This window comes from Mustela lutreola, chromosome 14 (assembly GCF_030435805.1).
Source record: "Mustela lutreola isolate mMusLut2 chromosome 14, mMusLut2.pri, whole genome shotgun sequence".
NCBI classification, from domain to species: domain Eukaryota; kingdom Metazoa; phylum Chordata; class Mammalia; order Carnivora; family Mustelidae; genus Mustela; species Mustela lutreola.
The window spans coordinates 7,547,664-7,568,631 of record NC_081303.1 but is presented as its reverse complement, the minus strand read 5'-3'; the positions used below and the strand labels follow the sequence as shown (position 1 = coordinate 7,568,631).

Sequence of the window (20,968 nt, the reverse complement as noted above, 5' to 3'; positions counted from 1 at the left end):
GGCATGCCCACTCCCAGGCAGACATTATTTCAGTCATTACATCCTGTATCCACGTAGATGGCATTCAAACGATCACACACACGTGCACACAGGGCAAAAGAAAATGGCCAAACACACCAGATACAGTCAGACTCAGAGATGACCCAGATGTTGGAAATACCAGACAAGAGCATTTGAAAGAACTATGGCTAATATGCGTTCTAGGGGAGAAATGCGTAACACGCATGAGCAGATGGGGGAACGTCACCAGAGAGTCGGATACTGCAACAGGAAAACAGAAATGCTAGAAGCAAAAAACAAAAACACAGTAATGAAGAGCCAAGGAAAGAACTGGTAAACTTGAAGATGGTCTGTAGGAATTACTGAAATTAAAAACAGAGAAAAACAGTGTAGAAAATAAAAACAACAACGTTAAGAGGCGTGGGACAATTTTGAAAGTCTAACACAATACATTTGGGATTCCCAGCAGACGTGAGAACGGGAGCTAAGCAGGGAGATGGGATGGGGGGGGGGGGGTCTACCCATGTCATTCTTTCTTTCCAGAGTAAGCTTCAAGTCTTTGGGAAGTGAGGATAGTCGCTGGATTTTGTGCATGATGGACAAGATCAGTGGTGTCTATTTGCTGCATTTCAACTTTTTAAAGGTTTGCTTTGTAACATTTTTGAAAATAGTGTCTTAAAGTTGATAGCGTCAATGTAATAGATTTTTTTTTAAAGATTTTATTCATTTATTTGACAGACAGCGATCACAAGGAGGCAGAGAGGCAGGCAGAGAGAAAGAGGGGGAAGCAGGCTCCCTGCTGAGCAGAGAGCCCGATGTGGGGCTCAATCCCAGGACCCTGAGATCACGACCTGAGCTGAAGGTAGAGACTTTAACCCACTGAGCCACCCAGGGGCTCCTAGATTTTTTCTTTCAATGATAAAACTAAAATAATGTTGGGGCACCTGGGTGGCTCAGTCGGTGTCTGCCTTCAGCGCAGGTCATGATCTCAGGATCCTGGGATGGAGCCCCAAGTTGGGCTCCCTGCTCAGTGGGGAGCCTGCTTCTCCTTCTCCTCCCCACCTGTGCTATCTCTGTATTGCTCTCTCAAATAAATAAAATCTTAAAAAAAAAACAAAACACTAAAAAAAATGGTGCCTCTTACATGTTCAATATGATGTTACTATTTCTAAAAAAATGTCAAACAGAAAACCATGCCAAATAGTTAAATAGCTTGTTATTGTAAGGCTAACACTTTATGATAATGGATAGCTTAATAAGCTATTATGTAATTATAGGACAAAACCTATTATAGACTATACCCAAGGCATCAAATAAAACTGCCAGCCACTTCCAGGATCTCCCCACTGTGCTTTTTCCAAACATCAATGACCTCTTTCACCCCTAGAGTAACCACCACCCTGAATTTTAGAGTTATCACTTGTCTATCTAGATTTTATCAACAAAGAGTGCTTCCCTCAATCACCTAGTTTAGTTTTGTCCATTTAAAGAAAAAATATGGAATTTCCTTCCTCATCCTTTTCCTTACAATTTATCTGTTAAAAATCCCAGGGTATAAACCTGTGGTTTCCCAGTCTGGATTGTGCTAATTGCACATTCACGTTCCTCCACAAGTTCCTCTGTTCTCTTCGTTCCTGCGTTTTAGCAGCTGGACCCAGAGGCATCCCTTGGCAAGACTATGCAGGATGCTGAGTTCTTTCACTGATAAGAGGCGTTAACACGTTTGGTCATCTCTCTTTGGGATATTAATGGAAGCCCATGTTCAACGTCTAAATCTAGTAATTCACTAGGTGTTGTAAAATGGTGATATGATCACATTTCTTTTTCACTATTGGAACACCAAAAAGGCGTTTCCTTTGCCCCTTCTTCTGCTATTTGGTTATCCAGTGGTACAATCCAGAGGAAGGACAGGATAATGCTTGATATCTCCATTTCCCTGTTTTTGAGATTGTTTTTAATGTTTCAATTGTCTTTAATGTTTATGATATATTTCAATAAGTTGCAATTATCATCCTTTTTCAAGATCAAATTTAGCCATGTTTGGACCTGTTCAAGTTGGCTCGTACATTTTATGAAATTACACAGAAGCCTGTGATAACTTATTTTAACAAGATATTCCAGGCTTTTCTGTATTTCCTGCCAGACTGTTTTTTTTTTTTTTTTTTTTGCCAAGATGTTCTGGTTTCCTTTGATTAAAAAAATAGTATTTTAAGACTACAAACTGAGTAATACTTACTGGTACTGGATTTTTTCCTAGGTCTCTTCAACATGTATACATTTAGCATATATGTATAATTAGTATATACATACACACATATTTTATATATGCTTAAATTTCTACAACTTTTTCCAATTCAAATTTGTAACTACAGGGATTAAAAAAAAATAACCCATATCTGCACCTCCTCTTTCCCACATCGAGAATCCTGGTTCTCAAAAAAACTGGGGATGAATTAAAATATCCTATAAATGTCCATTTATTCTACCCCACATTATATGCCCAACTCTAAACAACACTATTAGACTACCATCAGCTAAGCCAAGTATTTCTGCATTTGCTTTTCTCTTTTCAGTTGTACTGTCATCTGGACGTACAGGCATTGTATACTATACCCTTTCGTAACGCTAATTAATTGTACAGGCTATGTTGAATGCTGACCACTGGTCTTTATGGTGTCTTTTCTCTAGTTACTTTGGTTTTTTAATGGAGCTCATTTTCTCGATTCCTCAAAAGTTTAAGGGAACACTATTCCCCCAATCCTTACATTTTCCCTTGAGTATGTTCAAAATGTTACTCCATTTTCTTCAAGAAAAAAAGAACAATTGTGGAATAGTCTCATGATCCTCTTTTTCCTTGTCACTTGCTGTCTTTGCCTACCCCCAGGACTTCCTTAACTTGGTGTTGCAGGTTTTGGATCAATCATCTTGGATTCAGGAGTGCATTTTAAGGGGTGCCTGGGTGGCTCAGTCAGCTAAGCACCCGACTTTTGATTTCAGCTCAGGTCATGATCTCAGGGTTGGGAGTCCTGCATCAGGCTCCAAACTCAGCACCAAGTTGGTTTGAAATTCTCTTTCCCTCTCTCCCCCTTTGCCCCTTCCCCTGCTTATGCTCGATCTCTTCTCTAAATAAGTAAAATGTTTTTTTAAAAAAGTGCAATTTAAGAAAATAAAGTTTCAAAATTTAATTAGTAATGTTTTCTGAAATTATCATTTTCCCTTCAGAGACTATTATCTGTATATCGGACCTCCTATACCTATCAATATTTGTTACTTCCCAATCTTGTCTCCCTGCCTCTTTTGTTCTACTTTTTACCTCCTATCTTTTAAAGCATTATCTGTAGTATTTATTTGCTTGTATTCATTCTGGTTTTACTTTCACTTCTGAAATGCTTCTTCTTTTTTAAATCTTTTTTTTTTTTTTAAGATTTTATTTATTTATCAGAGAGAGAGAGGGGGAGAGAGTGAGCACAGGCAGACAGAATGGCAAGCAGAGGCAGAGGGAGAAGCAGGAGCAAGGAGCAAGAAGCTGAGCAAGGAGCCCAACGTGGGACTCGATCCCAGGACGCTGGGATCATGACCTGAGCCCAAGGCAGCTGCTTAACCAACTGGGCTACCCAGGCGTCCCTGAAATGCTTCTTCTGAGTTTACCTTATTCAAGTTTTCCTAGTTGTTGAGTTCTTTCCTATCCTGTATCATTTTAATAGCTTTTACCACATTCTCAAATGGAATGTTTTTCCATTTTCTCTGTGGGCCTTTCTGGTAGATTTTCATACCTATTAAAGATGTTATTCTGCTCTTTTTAAGTTAACATCTTGATCTAAAAGATTTTTTTAAAAGTAAAATTAGTGTTCTTTGAGAAGGAAGCACAGTTCATGGGAGATTCTTAAACATCTTTTAAAAAAAGATTTTATTTATTTAGAGAGTGAGGGGAGGGGCAGAGGGAGAATCTCAAGCAGACTCCCTGCTGACTGGGGCTCGGATCCCAGGACCCTGAGATCATGACCTGAGGGAAAATCAAGAGTCAGCTGTTAACTGCTGGGCCCCCAGGGGCTGCAAACAGCACTTGTTTTTAGCGCCTAAAGACAGTATTTTGCTGAGATTTCTTGGCCACCTGTTCTTCCTATTTGTATTTCAACCTCTGCTCCTTTTGTCCCTGTCCTGCTCCGTTTTGGTCTCCTTCTCACCAGTTTCTCTTCTCTGGGAGACCCCATCCCAGAAGCCTTGGCCAACCCTGCAGATCAGTCCCAACAGCTCACGTGGCCTGGGCCAGCCAGTTCCTTCAGACCCTCCTTGCACTCACCCACCTCGGGAATCAGATTTCCTAGCTCCAGCTGGGTTACTCTAATGGTCTGTTCCCGGGTCCAGCCGATGCCCTGTGGCCTCCCGCTGCTTTTCCATCTTGTGCACTTGTGGCTGTCGGAGGCTCGTCTTCACCCACATATATTCTGCGATTTACGGATAGCGTCACCCAAATTTGCAGTCATGCTGGTCACAGGTTTTTGACTTTGTTATCCAGCTGCTGTTACGTGGGGATTCAGAGACGCAAACTATGGCCTTGTTGCCATCTTCCCGTACTGTTTTGGAGGTTTTCAGCAGTTCCATTTTCAGACTCCGCTCGAGGCCCTGGCTTGCGGGAAGCTGCATGTCTCCACTTACCAAGCCCATCTAAACGTCTGCTTCCTGTTGGCTTCTACCACTGCAGAACTGATCATTTCTTTGCTAAACTGCTTACCACTTACCCATCTGCTTCTTTGCCGGCTGTCTCTTCCTCTGTTAACCTTTATGGGTTTATACGGTTTTATTCCTTTTCTGTCATTTAAGTGGCATTTTAAGTGGGTGAAGAGATAAACATTTGTAGACAATGTTTGAATCACATTCTTAATTTGTTCTAGAACAGGAAACATTCATAGAGAGCTCAAATTTGCTTATGTTCTTTGGGTCTTTTTCAGATTGGTTTTTAATTCTTTTACAACTTTTATGCTGTTTCTTGTAACTTAGGTTTTTTGTTCCATTCTGATTCTTTATCCAAGAGTCCTCTATCGTCTTATTTAAAAATTAAAACACTCCGGATCCCTTGACTTTATCCTCCGTATCTCAGGTCACACCTTTGTGTCTGGCCAGACCCATCCTTCTGTACCTCCCCCTCTCCCCCAGTATTCACTTGCACGGCTGGTTCTCTTTCCAGGTACCCACCTATGTTTTTGCAGAGTGTACACATCACAGACCCTGATGCTTTAGGATCCTACATCAACACGTTAGAGTCTAGTTAAGGGATTTTCAGTCCACACTTTAAAAAAGACATAGTAGAAAAACAAGACTACTTTAAAGTTTAAGAATATTAACAATATAAGTAGTTCTTTTCACAGGATATTGAAAGCAGTTTTCCTTCACTGTCAATCCATAACCCAAGCAAACCTTCAGGGGTCACAGAGCACTGTCCCAGGGGGGCAATGATCTTTAACCCTTCCAGCTACCCCTCCCATGCTGGCAACTTTATTTTCAGGTCAATGCTAAAAGAGACAGGAAAGGCAGGGGGTAACATTTAAAGCTTGAGAGATACAGTGATGCCCTCCAGGATAAAAATGACCACAGAACTGTGGGTTTTCATTTTCCATCCTTGCACGTGACAACATGACAGAAATCTTTAGAGCAGATTTTTATAAATTCCAGAGGACTTGCCCCCAAATATCAAAACTTCCAAAAACCATAAAAAAAAAAACCTCTACTTAGCTTCTTACGAAAATATAAAAAGCTAAACAAAAGAAATAATTACATAGTTAATATATAAAATGGACTCTATTTAAAAAATGGTGTATGTCTACAAATTAATCTTTCAGTCTGGTAATCGCTGATTCCCAAACAGCACTTCACATTGATATTCTCTTGCAGGCAACAGCGTCCCAGCTGCTTGTGTTTATTGGAATATTGCTCTCTGAACACGCAGGCATTCAGATTTGTTAAATATATCCTCTTCTGCTTCTGGAGTTAGCTGGATGTTATCTTTGACTGGCGACAAGGGATCTGGCTTCTTACAAGAAGAAAGCTTTTCAGAATCTCTGCAAAATAGAATAAAAGGAATTGGTGTTTTTAGGGTACTAATTACTAGAGAATAATCTACCTAGACCGAAGAAAGGTATATGGAGAGCATAAGACCTTTCAGTTTGTCTTAATTTAATATATGACACATTCGGGGTCTCCTCTGAGTATCGTTATAAAATTTGAGTTTTGCTTCTTAGTTCCCCTTCCTGTTCCCTAAATCCCCTTTCAAGGCAGGTGCAAGGCCACTACTAAATGTGTTCTGGCTAAGGCAGAATGATTCCAATAAAGAAACTCAAGTTCCTTTCTCCTTCGCACCCTTCTCAAGTCTGGCTAAGCATGAACCTAAGTGAGGGACGCCTGGGTGGCTCAGTTGGCTAAGCAGCTGCCTTCGGCTCAGGTCATGATCCCAGCGTCCTGGGATCGAGTCCCACATCGGGCTCCTTGCTCAGCAGGGAGCCTGCTTCTCCCTCTGCCTCTGCCTGCCATTCTGTCTGCCTGTGCTTGCTCTCTCCCCCTCTCTCTCTCTCTCTGATAAATAAATAAAAAAAATTTAAAAAAAAAAAAAAAAAAAAAAAAAAACATGAACCTAAGTGAAACCCAGGGAAGGTTTAAGCCCTATCTGTTACTCCTCCCTCTTCCAACTTATTTTCTTGCCTTGAAAGGAGCTTAAGTCTATAAAAATTCATCCTGTTATGAAGAGAACACAGGTAATTCTATCTCCAGTCAACAAAAATCCAAGTAAGTCTTATTTTCTAAAAGGCATTTAGGAATACAATTTCTCTTCAGTAGCAGCTCTCAAAGTGTGGCCCACAGGCCGCTATAAACTCCCAAGACCCCCTTTCAGGGAGTTTCCAAGATTAAAACTATTCCATAATAATATTTAGACTTTATCTGCCTTTTCCACTGTGCCGACACGAATACTGATGATCCGAAAGCAAAACTGAATCAAAGCGACCGGCACTCAGCATGGATCAGAACGCCAGCCCCAAACCGCAGAGAAATACTGGCAGCAGCTGTGCTGCCCAGTTCCAGGTACCTGCAGTCCCACTGAAGAACGAGTGGGGTGATGGGTAGTGGGGGGGCACGTGTTGTGATGAGTACTGGGTGTTACCAGTCGCTAACAAAGCTCTGAACGCTACATCAAACAGTGGCTAACCGAACATACAAAGAAAAAAAGTTCTTGATGAAGTAGTAAAAATCATTAATTTTAATTAAACCTCAAACTTCTTGACTTCTTAGTACTGTCTGACAAAATGGGAAACACAACACGAGGCACTAAAAAAAAAACAAAACAAAAAAAACCCCACAACAAAAAATCGTGGTTATTCAGTTAGGTATCCGGCAAAGGGCTTCTCTAAAATGAACAAAGAGGGCGCCTGGGTGGCTCAGTAGATGAAGAGTCTGCCTTTGGCTCAGGTCATGATCTCAGGGTTCTGAGATCGAGCCTTGCATCAGGCTCCCTGCCCAGCAGGCAGTCTGCTTCTCCCTCTGCGCCTTCTGCCATGTACACGCTCTCGCTCTCTCACAAATAAATAAATAAATAAATAATCGTGCCCAGCACTTATCTACAAAGTGTTTCTGCTCATACCATCTTATCTGTGACATTTCTATTAGGTAAGGTTTAATCCCACCACCCTTCCTCTATTCTTAGCATATTTATTTGCTCTATGGAGAAGAACAGGAGAATAAATTATAAGTTGTAGCTACTCTGAGATTAATTTTATAATTTAACAGAAGGAAGTGCTGTGTGGCTCAAGGAAGGCAGATACACAGAGGGTCAGCTCTTTTAAAATAGTGTTTGCCCCATACATTAGAAATCTGGCACAATCATCATATATGCTCAGTAATTTTCCCCATTTCAGATGTGATGATTTAGGGAAAAAAATTGCTTTAAATCAAGAAATATGATACAGCATCCTCCTACCCTCACATCTAAAACAACTTTATTCTCATTACAATCCTGAGAGCCTCAAAAGGAAGGCAGGCAAGACATTTAGGCCAGGCCAGAAAAAGTCATTTAACTATAGACTCCAAAGACAGATCAAGGACTGAGGATTTTTAGTTTGCCATCTTTTCACTAAATGAAGGCATAGACAATGAAGTTAAATATACTTAAAAAGAGTCAGCTAAAGAGAATAGAGGAAAATAATTCTCTTAGGGTAAGAGAAATCATAATCGATTCCTATGAAAACAGAAAGAATTGGGAAAAAATGAAAGAAATTACAAAAAAACAATAATTTATCCTTAGAACAAGTAACAAGGAAACTCACTTTTTAAATCCAAAATTTTTCCAGAGCTCATTGATTTTTATCTGTAATCCTGGCCTGTTTTCGGCATTATGATGATTTCTCTTCTGGATGCTTGATGGCTTCTTGCTGAGCCCACTGACTCGGGCAGGAACCAGAGGCTTGATCTTGGTTGTAGAAAGACTGTCCATAGAACTAGATTTATACAGCCCAGGAACCTGAAGAGTAAATGCCCCTTTTAATACTGTTCAGTTCAAGGAAGGACCTTTAGTTAACTTCGAATTACTCTCTCCACATTAAAATAGAAAAATAACAAATAAGCAATAAATAAATTTTTTTTTCACTTAATATATGTTGATTCTACTTAATAATGTATCTTGGATAGTTCTCCTTTTCACACGTAGAAGTGAATTTTTTTTGAGTAGGTTGTTCAAACAGATGTCTATCGATATCGCGCTTCCTCTACCCCAGGGTTGATTTTTATCCTGTGGGAAATATAGAGCCCTCAACGTTTTATTATTGTTCTCTAGGATAGTAAGGGTGAGGCATATACAACAAGACTTTCAAACTGACGAAATTGCCAGGTGAGGGATAAGGAACGGGAAGAGCCACACGTCAAAGACGCCATCTTGACTTAGGGTACTGGTGCGAGGGAAAGGAGTGAGCGAGAAATAATAGAGAGACAGAAGCATGAGAATTCGGACAGGTACGGACGGGTTTTTCTTTACCCCCTGCAGAAGGATCGGGCTGGCAGTCATAGAGAAAAAGGACCCTAAGATTCTGAAACTAAATGACAAAAAGAATAATATAATCTTAGGTAGCAGATGAAAATAAAAAAGGTTCTGAGAACTGGTTTGAGGTATAACAACAACAACAAAGGTGAGTTTCATTTTAGATATTAAAGATGGATATTAGGGAGCATGAGGGAAGGTCCATCTGGGGAGTTTTCACCAAAACAGAAGTGACAGTTAAAACCCTGACAAAAACTTCTGAGAGCAAGAATAATAATAATGGTAATAATAATGAGATGACAGTTTAAGGCCTAGACATAAACTTCTTTTGGGAAAGTACGTTCTACCTATCCGGTCCTGTCACTGCAAGTAATTCTGGTATCTTACTATGATTATATAAACATACACAGTGCATACGAGTACTGTGAATATTTAAGCAAAAACACCACATCATACATACTGCTTCCTGTTCTGCCTCTTAGAAAAAATATGGATACCTTTCCAAGGCAGTGTAGGTCTGAAAAGGCCTTTTATACTCAAAGATTTAAAAGAGTCTTATATTTACATATTCTACATCTGAATCTTTAATATATTTAGGATTTATATTTTTGTAGTATGAGGTGGTGACCTCTTTTCAAATTTTAAAAAAGTTCTTATGCTATTAGAAAAATAATCTGTTCTATTATTATCTATTAGAAAAATATCTATTATCTATTATAAAAATATCTATTATCTATTAGAAAAATAATCTGTATGGAAAAATATGAGAAAACAAAGAAAAAAATTCACCTGTATTCCCACCACCCAAGAGCCAAAACCAATCATGTATTTAATAATTCACTCCCTTATTTTTAGATATTTAGGCTCTTTGCAATTTTCCACTATTGTAACCAATGCAGGATTAAGTATTCATGTACTTAAACTCTCATTATTTCCTTAGACTCGAGTTCTAGAATGCACTGACTGGGTTGAATTATTTAAACCTGTTCAAATTGCTTTTCTGAAATGGCAGAGCAATTTATACACAATTAATTTGAGAATATTTTCTCACTTTATACTCATAAAAATGAGTACAATTAAAATTAAGAATATTTTTTGAAAATCTGAGAGGTAAGAAATTATATTTCATTATTTTAATTTGCATTAATTGACTAGTTATTAGGGCCACACATGCTTTTATATACTCATCAACCATTTGTACTTGGTCTTTTGTACGGTTTATATCCCTTGTGAATTTTTGAGTTAGAAATGAGCATTTTCATATTAACAGGCAAGAACACTTAACATAACACATAAAATATGCTTTAACTTGTGAGCTTTCACTATGCAGTCAATGGAAATATTTATATATTTTTTGATTAAAAAAACAACAAAAACCTGGCTTTTTGGATATACAGTTTCTAAAAGGTCTTTGGCAACATATATCAAAGCTTTAAATCGTATGGACTAGTAATACCAGTCCATGGAATTCATCCCTATGAAACCATCAAAAATGGTACACAAATCCTTAGCCACAAGATCTTGGATGCAGTAGTGTCGGCTACAGGAAAACATGTTAGGGTAAATGACAAATGTACGGGAATTTGCTAAATTCATACAATGGCATATTGCTCAGTCATTAGAAGTAATCTGCGGAAGCACATGGAAAAAAGATCTTTATACTGCAAGAGAAGATCAGGGTTTCACAACTTTACCACCTCTAATCAGGCATAAACATGGCCCTAACAGGATTGAAAGTAGACGTTATTCCTGTAAATAAAAATGTAGGCATTTTAGTTTTTAATTTTGTTGATATTTCTCAGTTTCTGGTAATAAACATACACTGCTTCTGAGATTAAAAAAAATTAAGTATTTGTTTTACCTTGTTTCTTAGAAGTGTGTCTTTTTTCAAAAGCTGAGATAAACGTAGCTTGGATTTCGGATTACCTTGATTATCGAGTGACTTCATACTGCAGTCAGATTCCTAGATTCCCCCAGATTAAAAAAAAAAATTAGATTTTGACTGTGGAGTCTTTATGACAACGAACCCATTTTCAACAAAACGTGAAACAAGTAAAACAAGAGAATCAGTATAAATAAAAATGCAATTTCTCAGAAAAATATAAAACATTAAGTATGAGGGCACCTGGGTGGCTCAGTGGGTTAAGCCTCTGCCTTCAGCTCAGGTCATGATCTCAGGGTCCTGGGATCGAGCCCCGCATCGGGCTCTCTGCTCAGCGTGGAGCCTGCTTCCCCCCATCTCTCTGCCTGCCTCTCTACCTACTTGTGATCTCCCTCTCTCTCTCTGTCAAATAAATAAATAATCTTAAAAAAAAAAAAACCAAACAAACAAAAACATGAAGTAAATTAAAATAAAACGAATCTAAGTGGAAATGGTATTTGCCAGCTTACCTCAAGTTTCCTGTAGCTAAAGCAAGATGCTTTTAGCTTTTTAGGAAATTGTATAAAATAAAGGTTCTGTTTAAATTTGAAGGCTTTCCTAACCCTTTCAGGAGCCTCTCCAAATGCTGACTCAAGTAAGACAAATCTCTTACTGTAATGTTATTGGTTTACCCAAGCCTGGTTGATAATTTTTATAAATTACTAGTGACAAAAAGTTGAGCCAGTATGGTCACATCTTTTAATTGTGTAACATGTTTAACATTAAAGAAAAACGAGGGGGGGGGGTGATCTGTTTTGAAGAAACAGAGTAATACTGTGCCAAATGTAGTTACTTTTCCCAGTGACCTTGAGATCTCACCTCTGGCTATCCCATCATGTATCTTTTCTACAGATAGAATAATCTGGCTTCCCACAAAAGTCACATAAAAAAGGACAATGAAGGAAGATTCAGAAGACTTTACATTCAAGAGGATTTAAAAAAAAAATTATCTTGGGATTCTTTGCAGTATTATACACTTAAAAGTAACCCCAAAGTGAAAAATACTTCATTAACTGGTTTGTAACCAATATTCCTTGCTCAGAGCTAAGAGTTGTGGTGACTCTGGGATAAATCATTTCTTTTTCTTTCTTCTTTTTAAGTGTAGTCTACCCGTTAGTTTAGGATGTTAAATTCCTTTAAATAAAGGCCATGAGTAAGGTTCTAAGATTAATTCACCTCAAATAGGGTCAATGGACTCAATTCACACAGAATCTACGGTTGTCGCTTTTCATAGTCAACTATCAACGGAAGGCTCCACTAGAGAAATATTTTCTTCAGAGCCGTCCAGTAAAAACTATTGTTAAAAATGAAGCCCAATAGTATTGTGGCTTTCTGAAAGGTTTTCTGACTCAGAGAAAGATTTTATAATTTTATGTTACCTGTTAATGTTCTAATTCTTTGAGAATTAACAATTTATTTATCCTAACAGTTTACTACATCTGGTGGTGAGATAGAGAAAAAATGATTATCCAGAAGTCAGAAACGTGGAAGTCCAGCCTGTAGCCTGTGAGCTGGGAAGGCTTCTCGGCAAAACACGGTGAAAATCTTACGAAGTGAAGGAAGAGGGGAGAAAAGTAAAAAGATCAAACAGAAAGAGCTCAGCAGAGCGGAGAATATTCTCGTAAACAGCTGGGGATGTTTTTAGGAAAGATGTTCAAGACACAGCCGCTGTGGGGGCACGCCTGGGTGTGAAGCACGAAATGAAAATGATGGTATTAAAATGGGGGCTTATGCGAAAAAGAAACAGTGGCTTCCGGACCAGTACGGCTGAACTGAAGCCAAAGTGAGGGAAAGGAGAAAGAAAAGCCCAGTCTCAAAAGCCGCCCCGACTCTTCAACACTCAAACATCACATGGAATAGATTTTGGATTCCATAATATTAACTGATTTCTGCTTTCCCCAAGTGGAAACAACTGGTTTTAAGTTAGCTTTTTTTCTTCAGTTTGAGTCCAATACAACTCACGTCTCCTTTGGGAACTTGAATAAAATATTCTCCTTTTGATAAACACAAGCTATCCTGATTTATTAGATACTCGTCCCTGTTCGGGATTCTCAAAACTCTGTCAAGTAGTTCCGTGCCTGTAATCGTTCTTACAACTTGGTGATCGGAGCCGGTGAGGACAGAAGGAAGTATGGTACACTGCTAAGTCTGCGGGGGCTCCGATGAAAAGGAAACTATCATTTTAAAACAGAACATCCCTGGGGCTTATGAGCGGTACTTCAAGTTTTGATTTAGGTCAGACTAAAAGATATTTTTTAAATAAGAAAAAAACGTGCAAGAATAAGAGTAAATGAAAACACATCTCTAATACTCAAGCTTCAGATGAACTCCAGCACATTAAGAAGGCCATTTCCTTATAAGGTTTCAAATGTTATCTGAATTTGAGAGTATATTAAGGAATTAAATACCAAATTTATTATAGTGTGTCACTGTGCTTACGTATTAACTGCACACAGCTTGAGATAATCTATCGACGGAGCACACACGAGCTCTGGAAATACAGGGTGAGAGAAAACGTGCGAGAGTTTAAAATATGAACATCCAGAGAAGGCCTTAAGATGAACAGAACGTGAACTTTCTACCAGCAAGATCTAGAATAAAACATCTAGACAGCCAATTATTTCTAAAACATAGGCAACACTTTCCCAACAAGCTGATGAACAACCTACTTTCTCTTACACACGGATTTGAAAACGAAGGCTTTATAACATGACTCACCTCTGAATCCGAATCCTTACTAGAAGGCTGAGAAAGTTTTGACGCATTTACACCACGCGGCGAGAATTCTGCGCTTTCCCGAGACTGTGGAGAGCACCCCTCGGGCCGTAAGGGAAGGGCTTCATCACCTGACCCATCGCACTGTAGCTGCAACCCAGGGGACACTTCCCTCTGGCCAGGCGGAGCGGTGGGGGGATCGGTCCGCCTCCGGAACTGCTGCAGCGCTGCGCTTGGAGAGGGGCTTGGAGTTCGTGAAAAGTCCCCAAGACTTCCAGACCAACTGAAACAATTTCTGAGTGTCCCCAGAGTGGGTGGTGAAATGGTCCTGGTGAACCTACTGGTCTCAGGAGACTGAGACTCCCTGTCCGTCGTCCCAGCGCCACTGTCTGCCGTCGGACCACCTGAGCTAAGGGCTCCGTCTGACCCAGCCAGGGCCGGGCCATCTACACGCTCTGACTCACTTCCTGCCTCCTCCTCCGGGACGGCGCTTTCCTCCAGGCACTCGCTGCTTGCTTCCACGGATACACAGTCGACAGAATCCGGAGAACTGCAAAAAAACCTACCAGAAAAAAAACAACAGAAAGAACCTATAAATATTTTAGAGCTTTCTCACAAAGGTGATTAAGATTCAGAAAATGAAAACTGGCCTAGGTTCTTTAAGAAAAAATCTCAAAAACATAATTTCATAAATAAAGACAAAACAGATCTTGAAAGCTTAAATTTCAGTTATACCAACATTCACACATTTAGGAATTTATTTACACAATGAATTTGTAGAGAGGATTTCCTAAAAAGAGGTCCTTTCTACATATGTGTATGTGGAACTTGCTTATTTCTTCTGTATCTAATTGTCACATAGGTCTTTCCCCTCAAACTTTTATTTAAAAAACTCCCAAACAGACTAGCAGCTCCCCGAGGACAGGTACCATCCACAGCATCTACACTCGTGGCTAACACATGGCTGACAGTCAAATATTTGAAGAGTTACAGAAATATGCAACGGAGGGGAACAATTTACAACTACGCTCTCTTACTTTGTAAAAGCAAAATGAAAGAAATTAGCTACTTATTCTTTACCTTAGCTTATTTCCTAGTAGCAAATCATCTGGGAACTTGTAGTGGTATGTACTCTACCAGCTTTTAAAATAAATACTCTATAAATTTACACTAGTGTAAATACGGAGTTATGACTTTCACATCTATCATACAATTCTGTATTAGTAAGAGGTATTACTTAGTGTGGCAGCTTTAAAAAAAACCTTATAAACACTCCAATATAAAAGAAAGAACAATATCATTATGGAGATGTACTCGGAGAATTCTGAGGTTAAAAAGGAAATTCTCAGGGGTGCCCGGGTGGACAGCCAGTTAAGCGACTGCCTTCGGCTCAGGTCATGATCCCACGGTCCTGGGATGGAGACTTGCACTGGCTCCTTGCCCAGAAGGGAGCCTGCTTCTCCCTCTGCCTGCCACTCCCCATTTGCGCTCAGCACCCCCCTTTCTGACAAATAAAATCTTAAAAAAAAAAGGAAATCCCCGAGTATATGATCAAATATGAAACCTAAAGAGAATTTACCTCCTTATAAGCATTAGTTCAAATCCAAAATGATAAATGATATTTACTACACGCTGGAGAGAAAACAATCCTCTCCATCCTTTATCAAATCCCCAGCTGAGGTGTGGGTACAGGCCAGGAAGGAAACGGGCCATGGCTAGTCACATGAAGCACAAAACAGAAGCTTCCAGATCTGAGCACATAATTCATTTTTAAGTAAATCATATCCAGTCTTCCAGATAGGATTTCATGGGTAAGAGAAGTTAGAGACAGTGTCCAATGTTATAAAATTACTCAGCTAGAAATTTAAAAATTAAAACCCAGAACCTCTCCCACATCATGGCTACTTCTTCCCAATTAGCCTACAGTGTTGCTTAATGGATATTTCTATTTCTAGGTCTCAAAAGATAAAACGGCATGGTTCTAGGATAAGTATCTATTTCCTAAAAAAGAGTTAAAGTAGAATTCCAAAAAAGCAGATGGGATGGAGACAACCTTTGGCATATTTAATAGCTCCTGTTGCATTACATTAATGTGGCAGGTAATATTAAATGTAAATCACATTACAGAGTGGGTGATGATAAATTCTCACATATATATATTAGGGACGAGGCACTGTGTCAGGTGCTTGATATATTTCTGCTAGTCTCCAGAAGAGCCTCCAAGATCTGATCGTTCATGTTTTATAAAGAAGCTCAGGGTAATTCACACCCCTCAATTAATTCAGTGACACAGTGAGAATTCACATCCGGGCTGACGAGACTGTTTGCTCCTTTTTTTTTTTTTTAAAGATTTTATTTATTTATTTGTCAGAGAGAGAGAGAGAGAGCAAGAGTGAGCACAGGCAGAGAGGCAGGCAGAGTCAGAGGGAGAAGCAGGCTCCCTGCAGAGCAAGGAGCCCGATGTGGGACTCGATCCCAGGACGCTGGGATCATGACCTGAGCCGAAGGCAGCTGCTTAACCAACTGAGCCACCCAGGTGCCCCTGTTTGCTCCTTTTGACCCAACTCGCTGAGGAAGACTAGGAAACTCTCTGTCGCCGGTACTAACTACACCCCCCGGGAAAGTGGTTTAATCTCGCAGAGCCTCAAGGTCATAACCCAAAATAGAGAAAATAATAGTGACCCTGAATATCTCATAATTTTGCCATGAGGAATAAGAGAGTGTATTAAACAACTTCATAAATTAGCTAAAAAACCAATTTAATCATATCTAGTTACTAGATGTTGCTATACCACCAAGTCAGAAACTTCTACATCAGGGGGCGCCTAGAAGGCTCAGTTATTAAGCAGCTGCCTTTGGCTCAGGTCATGATCCCAGGATCCTGAGATCGAGGCTGGCATCAGGCTCCCAGCTCAGCAGGAAGCCTGTTTCTCCCCCCCACTCCCCCTGCTAGTGTCCCCTCTCTTGCTGTCTCTGTCAACTAAATAAATAAAAATCTTTGGGGCGCCTGGGTGGCTCAGTCGTTGGGCATCTGCCTTCGGCTCAGGTCATGATCCCAGAATCCTGGGATCGAGCCCCACATCAGGCTCCCAGCTCAGCAGGAAGCCTGTTTCTCCCTCCCACTACCCCTGCTGGTGTTCCCTCTCTTGCTGTCTCTGTCAATTAAATAAATAAAAATCTTTGGGGCGCCTGGGTGGCGCAGTCTTTGGGCATCTTCCTTGGGCTCAGGTCATGATCCCAGAATCCTGGGATCGAGCCCCACATCAGGCTCCTTGCTCGGCAGGAGGCCTGTTTCCCTCTCCTAGTCCCCCCTGGTTGTGTACCCTCTGTCACTGTGTCTTTCTGTCAAATAAATAAATAAAATCTTTAAAATAAATAAGTAAAAATCTTAAAAAAATAAACATTCTATATCAAAGACTTATAATTATTATATCACAGGAAACTGATGAAGAGATGCATTTCTCCAAGGATCTCTTCACAATTTATCAGTGACACATCTACCTAAACTGAAGAGTGTGGACACAAGCCGCTTTGCATGGATATCTCAGAGTAAGCTTGTGTGGACATAAGCAAACATGGCCCTCATCAGTTGTCCTCAGAGAACAGCTGGACATCGAGGGACAGAACAGGGAAATTTTATTTTCATCCACATGGAAAAATGAAATGCAAGTTTCAGGGATTTCTGCAAGTGAGGAAAGCCGACTTTCTAGAATGCAGTGACCGGCAGGTATCAAGCCGCCTTTCTCCATCACTGCAGCCTCCTTTTTCAGCATTCCACCGGTAATAAGCACCTTCAACGAGAGGGACTAGAAAAGGCCGACTCAGAAGGATCATTTAACCGGGATGGGAGAGTTTCCTTGCGAAGGCCCGATGGGAGACGGGTCTGAAACGCCACCTACAGTGAGGTTCGGGGCTGACCGACGGTTGATTCCTTCACAACCATCTCCCACCGTCACAGTTAGACTGGCTGCTGCCTGGTTGAAGAACACATCCATTCTCGGTCTTTCAGAGGAGTTCGGGGGCTGATCACCTTTCTCTAATGGCCGCTAGGTCAGGCCCCAGTAACTTCTGACACTGCAGCTTCCTGCTGCTCGGTGGGGTTCCCATCCTGGCCACAGAGGAAGAGCTATTCCCTGCGTGTTTACCAGCCGTCAGGTACTGTTTTAGGCACATTTATGTAGAGTCAAAATGTAATCCTTTCGATGGCCCTGCGGTTGTCCTAACTGTTGGCCCCATTTTACAAAAAGAGGAAACTGAAGCACCCGGAAATTAACCTGCCCTTGTCAAACATCTCATGAGTGAACAGGACAGGACTCAAATCCAGGTGGTCCAACCCCAGGGTCCCAACTCCTGAGCCCTGCATTACACTGACTCTGACATCTCATCGCCACTCACAGGGACTACAGAACAGCCGAACCGATCTTCCTGCTCCCCTTTAGGCCTTCTAGAAGCCATCCTTCATGGCCCACTTGGAACGGTCTATCACAGACAGGAATCAAATCACACCCCTCCCCGGATTAAAACCCTCCAAACAGTTCCTCTCACCTCTAAAGTCTACAAGTCCTTTGGCCTGGCTTACAAACCTTCCATGAACTGGCCGCCCATTTCGGCTCCGTCAGTGTCCTTTGGCAGACTTCCATTCTGGCCGGAGCAGAAACAGGAGTGGCCCCCACGCTCCATGCCTCTGCCCACGGGGAAGGTAGAGGCTCCAATCTTTGTAGTGGCACCTGACACCTGTCCCTTCCCCCGACCTTTCCAACCACACTATCGGCTTCTCAACAAATACTCTCACTTTGTAAGCCAACACCCAGTATAGTATTAGGTTCTCAATTAACATGAGAACTTCAGCGTCTGTATTTGAGTGTATCTGCATAACTATGCTGGAGGGTCCGGGCAGCTCGATCACTGGAGCCTCCTGACTCTTGGCTGTCAGCCCAGGTCATGATCTCAGGCTCCCTGCTCAGTGGGGGTCTGCCTGGGAGCCTGGTTTTCCCCTCCCTCTGCCCTTCCCCGCAACTCGCATTTTCTCCCTCTCTCTCTAAAATAAATAAAGCTTAAAAAAAAAAAAAAGAAAGAAACAAAAAACTACTCTGGCAAATTGTATTTTAGCTTTAAAAAAAAAAACCAGTAGAAACAAAAAAGCAAAGGACCCTCGAAAACCAGTTTTTCTCATGCGAACTAGAAGTTACAATTCTTATTATGTTCTTATTATCTTACAATTCTTATTAACTCTTAGTATGAAGAGATGTTTAAGAGACCAGAGGAGCATTTCAGTCTGGACTCAGACGACACGTGACACAACCAGGTCACGGCCGAAGCTGGGCTCCACACACACAACCCAGATTCGGCGTTTCTGTAAGACAACCGGAATCAGGACTGACGGAGCAGGTGACACAACAGACACACAACACCACGTAGATGAACCGCACCTGCTTCGGGTCCCTGGGACCACAACGGCTCCATGGTCTTCATTTTTCCTCCGTAAAAACGCCGCAAATTTATTTCTTGTCACAGGTGCTGCACTCCCGTTTTTCCTAGCGGTGCTTCCATTTGTCAGGTTGGGCAGGAGCATTTCTGGAGTGTTCGAGGATTTAGGATCTTCACAGGTACTTCTCTTGGTCTTCTTCGTCAAGGAAAGAGAATACTGACTCAACAGGTCGTCTTCTGACAGCTCTTCTAAATAAAAACAAAATGGTCTGTAAATCCTTGTTCCGTGGGGAGACGCAGCCTAAATCCACAAAGGGCTGTCAAATAAAAGAGGGAAAAAGCTTACCGCTTTATTTTGTGTTTGTGTGTGAGCTCAGGGCACAAAAGCCATTGATAGGTGACAGTTATAACAAAGCAGACTGTGACATAGAGAACTAAGAGATAATGAGCTCTCTACATAAAATGAACAGCTTATCCTCGTGGGAACAGAGGGATGAAACAAACGTGCCAGTGTACCTGCTGTGCACCCGGCACTTTGGTATGTTACTGCACACAGCGTATACGAACATTTGTGGAAGACAAAACAAAGATTCAGAAATATCACCAGGTAAAGATTTATGCTCATAAGGAATCAATACATTTTGACAAAACATGAATAATCTATGCCTAAATTTAAAAAATGAAAGCATGAACCAGAAGATTTGCAAAGGGTTTGTTTTGTTGTTAGGCTTTCATTCATTCGTGTCTGAGGGAAAGAAGAGAAAAGGAACCAGATTACATAATCTTTTTACTTCTTCTTCCTTTTTTTTGGTGAGCCCTACATGCGGCTCTAGCCCAGGACCCTGGGATCATAACCTGAGCTGAAGGCAGACGCCTAACGACTGAGCCACCCAGGCGCCCCTAGTCTTTCTACTTCTACATATCTTCTGTGATAAAAATAAAACACCTTCCCCCAATACTTAGTATTCCACATGCAGAGCTTCTGTTCAACATTGTACTGGAGGGTCCAGAAGACGAGAAGAAATAAGAGGAGGGGAGGAAATGAACAAATACAAAAAGAACAAGCAAATAAGTGGCATCTAGACTGGATAAGGGGAGGCACAACTGTCTCTGTCTGCAGGTGACTTAATTGCAGAATCCTGTGGAGTCTGTGAAGAAAACATGATGAACTAACACGTGGATTTACAAAGCTGCCAAACAGGACATTAAAATACAAAAATCAATCCTACAGTTGACCTTTGAACAACAGGAGAGTTCAGGGCTGACCCCCTCCAGAGTCAGAAGTCTGTGTCTGTAACTTTTCGATCTCTAAAAACTTAATGACTCGGGGCGCCTGGGTGACTCAGTGGGTTAAAGCCTCTGCCCTTGCCTCAGGTCATGATCCCAGGGTCCTGGGATCGAGCCCCACATCCAGCTCTCTGCTCAGCAGGGAGCCTGATTCCTCCTCTCTCTCTGCCTACTTGTGATCTCTGTCAAATAAATAAATAAAATCTTAAAAAAAAAAAAAAAGTGGATAAAAACTTAACGACTAATGGCCTACTGCCGACTGCAAGACTTACTGACAACAGAGACAGCCAAGGAACACATATTCTATATGTTATTTGAGTCATACACCATATTCTTATAACAAAGTGATCTAGAGAAAAGAAATCATTAAGAAACTCATACAGAGAAAATGTATTTACTGCCCCATATTTATGAAAAAAATTTCACATATAAGAGGACCTGTGCAGTTCAAACCCTTGTCGTTCAAAAGTCAACTGGGTTTCTAGCAATGAATAATTAGAAATCAAAATTTAAAATATCATTTGCAGTAGCAGCACAAATCTGACACACAGGGATAAATTTGACATTACATTTGGGTAAGACACTAAAAACTGCACAGAAAT

The 20,968-nt window shown here is 40.8% G+C and overlaps 1 protein-coding gene across 5 annotated transcripts in view; it reads right to left on the bottom strand.

The window, feature by feature from the left end:
- Positions 1-5,318: 5,318 nt before the first annotated feature.
- EXO1 (exonuclease 1) overlaps positions 5,319-20,968 on the bottom strand; it is a 33,083-nt gene continuing 17,433 nt past the window's right edge. For 3 of the 5 annotated variants that reach the window (XM_059146391.1, XM_059146390.1, XM_059146394.1), the window contains 5 exons: positions 19,082-19,328; positions 13,656-14,214; positions 10,878-10,979; positions 8,310-8,503; positions 5,319-6,056 (listed from right to left, as the gene is read on the bottom strand). In XM_059146391.1, the coding sequence (XP_059002374.1) occupies positions 5,915-6,056; positions 8,310-8,503; positions 10,878-10,979; positions 13,656-14,214; positions 19,082-19,328 (1,244 nt within the window). In that variant the 3' untranslated portion in view covers positions 5,319-5,914. The remainder of the gene's footprint in view (positions 6,057-8,309; positions 8,504-10,877; positions 10,980-13,655; positions 14,215-19,081; positions 19,329-20,968) is intronic. The other 2 variants (XM_059146392.1, XM_059146393.1) reach the window with 2 other exon arrangements.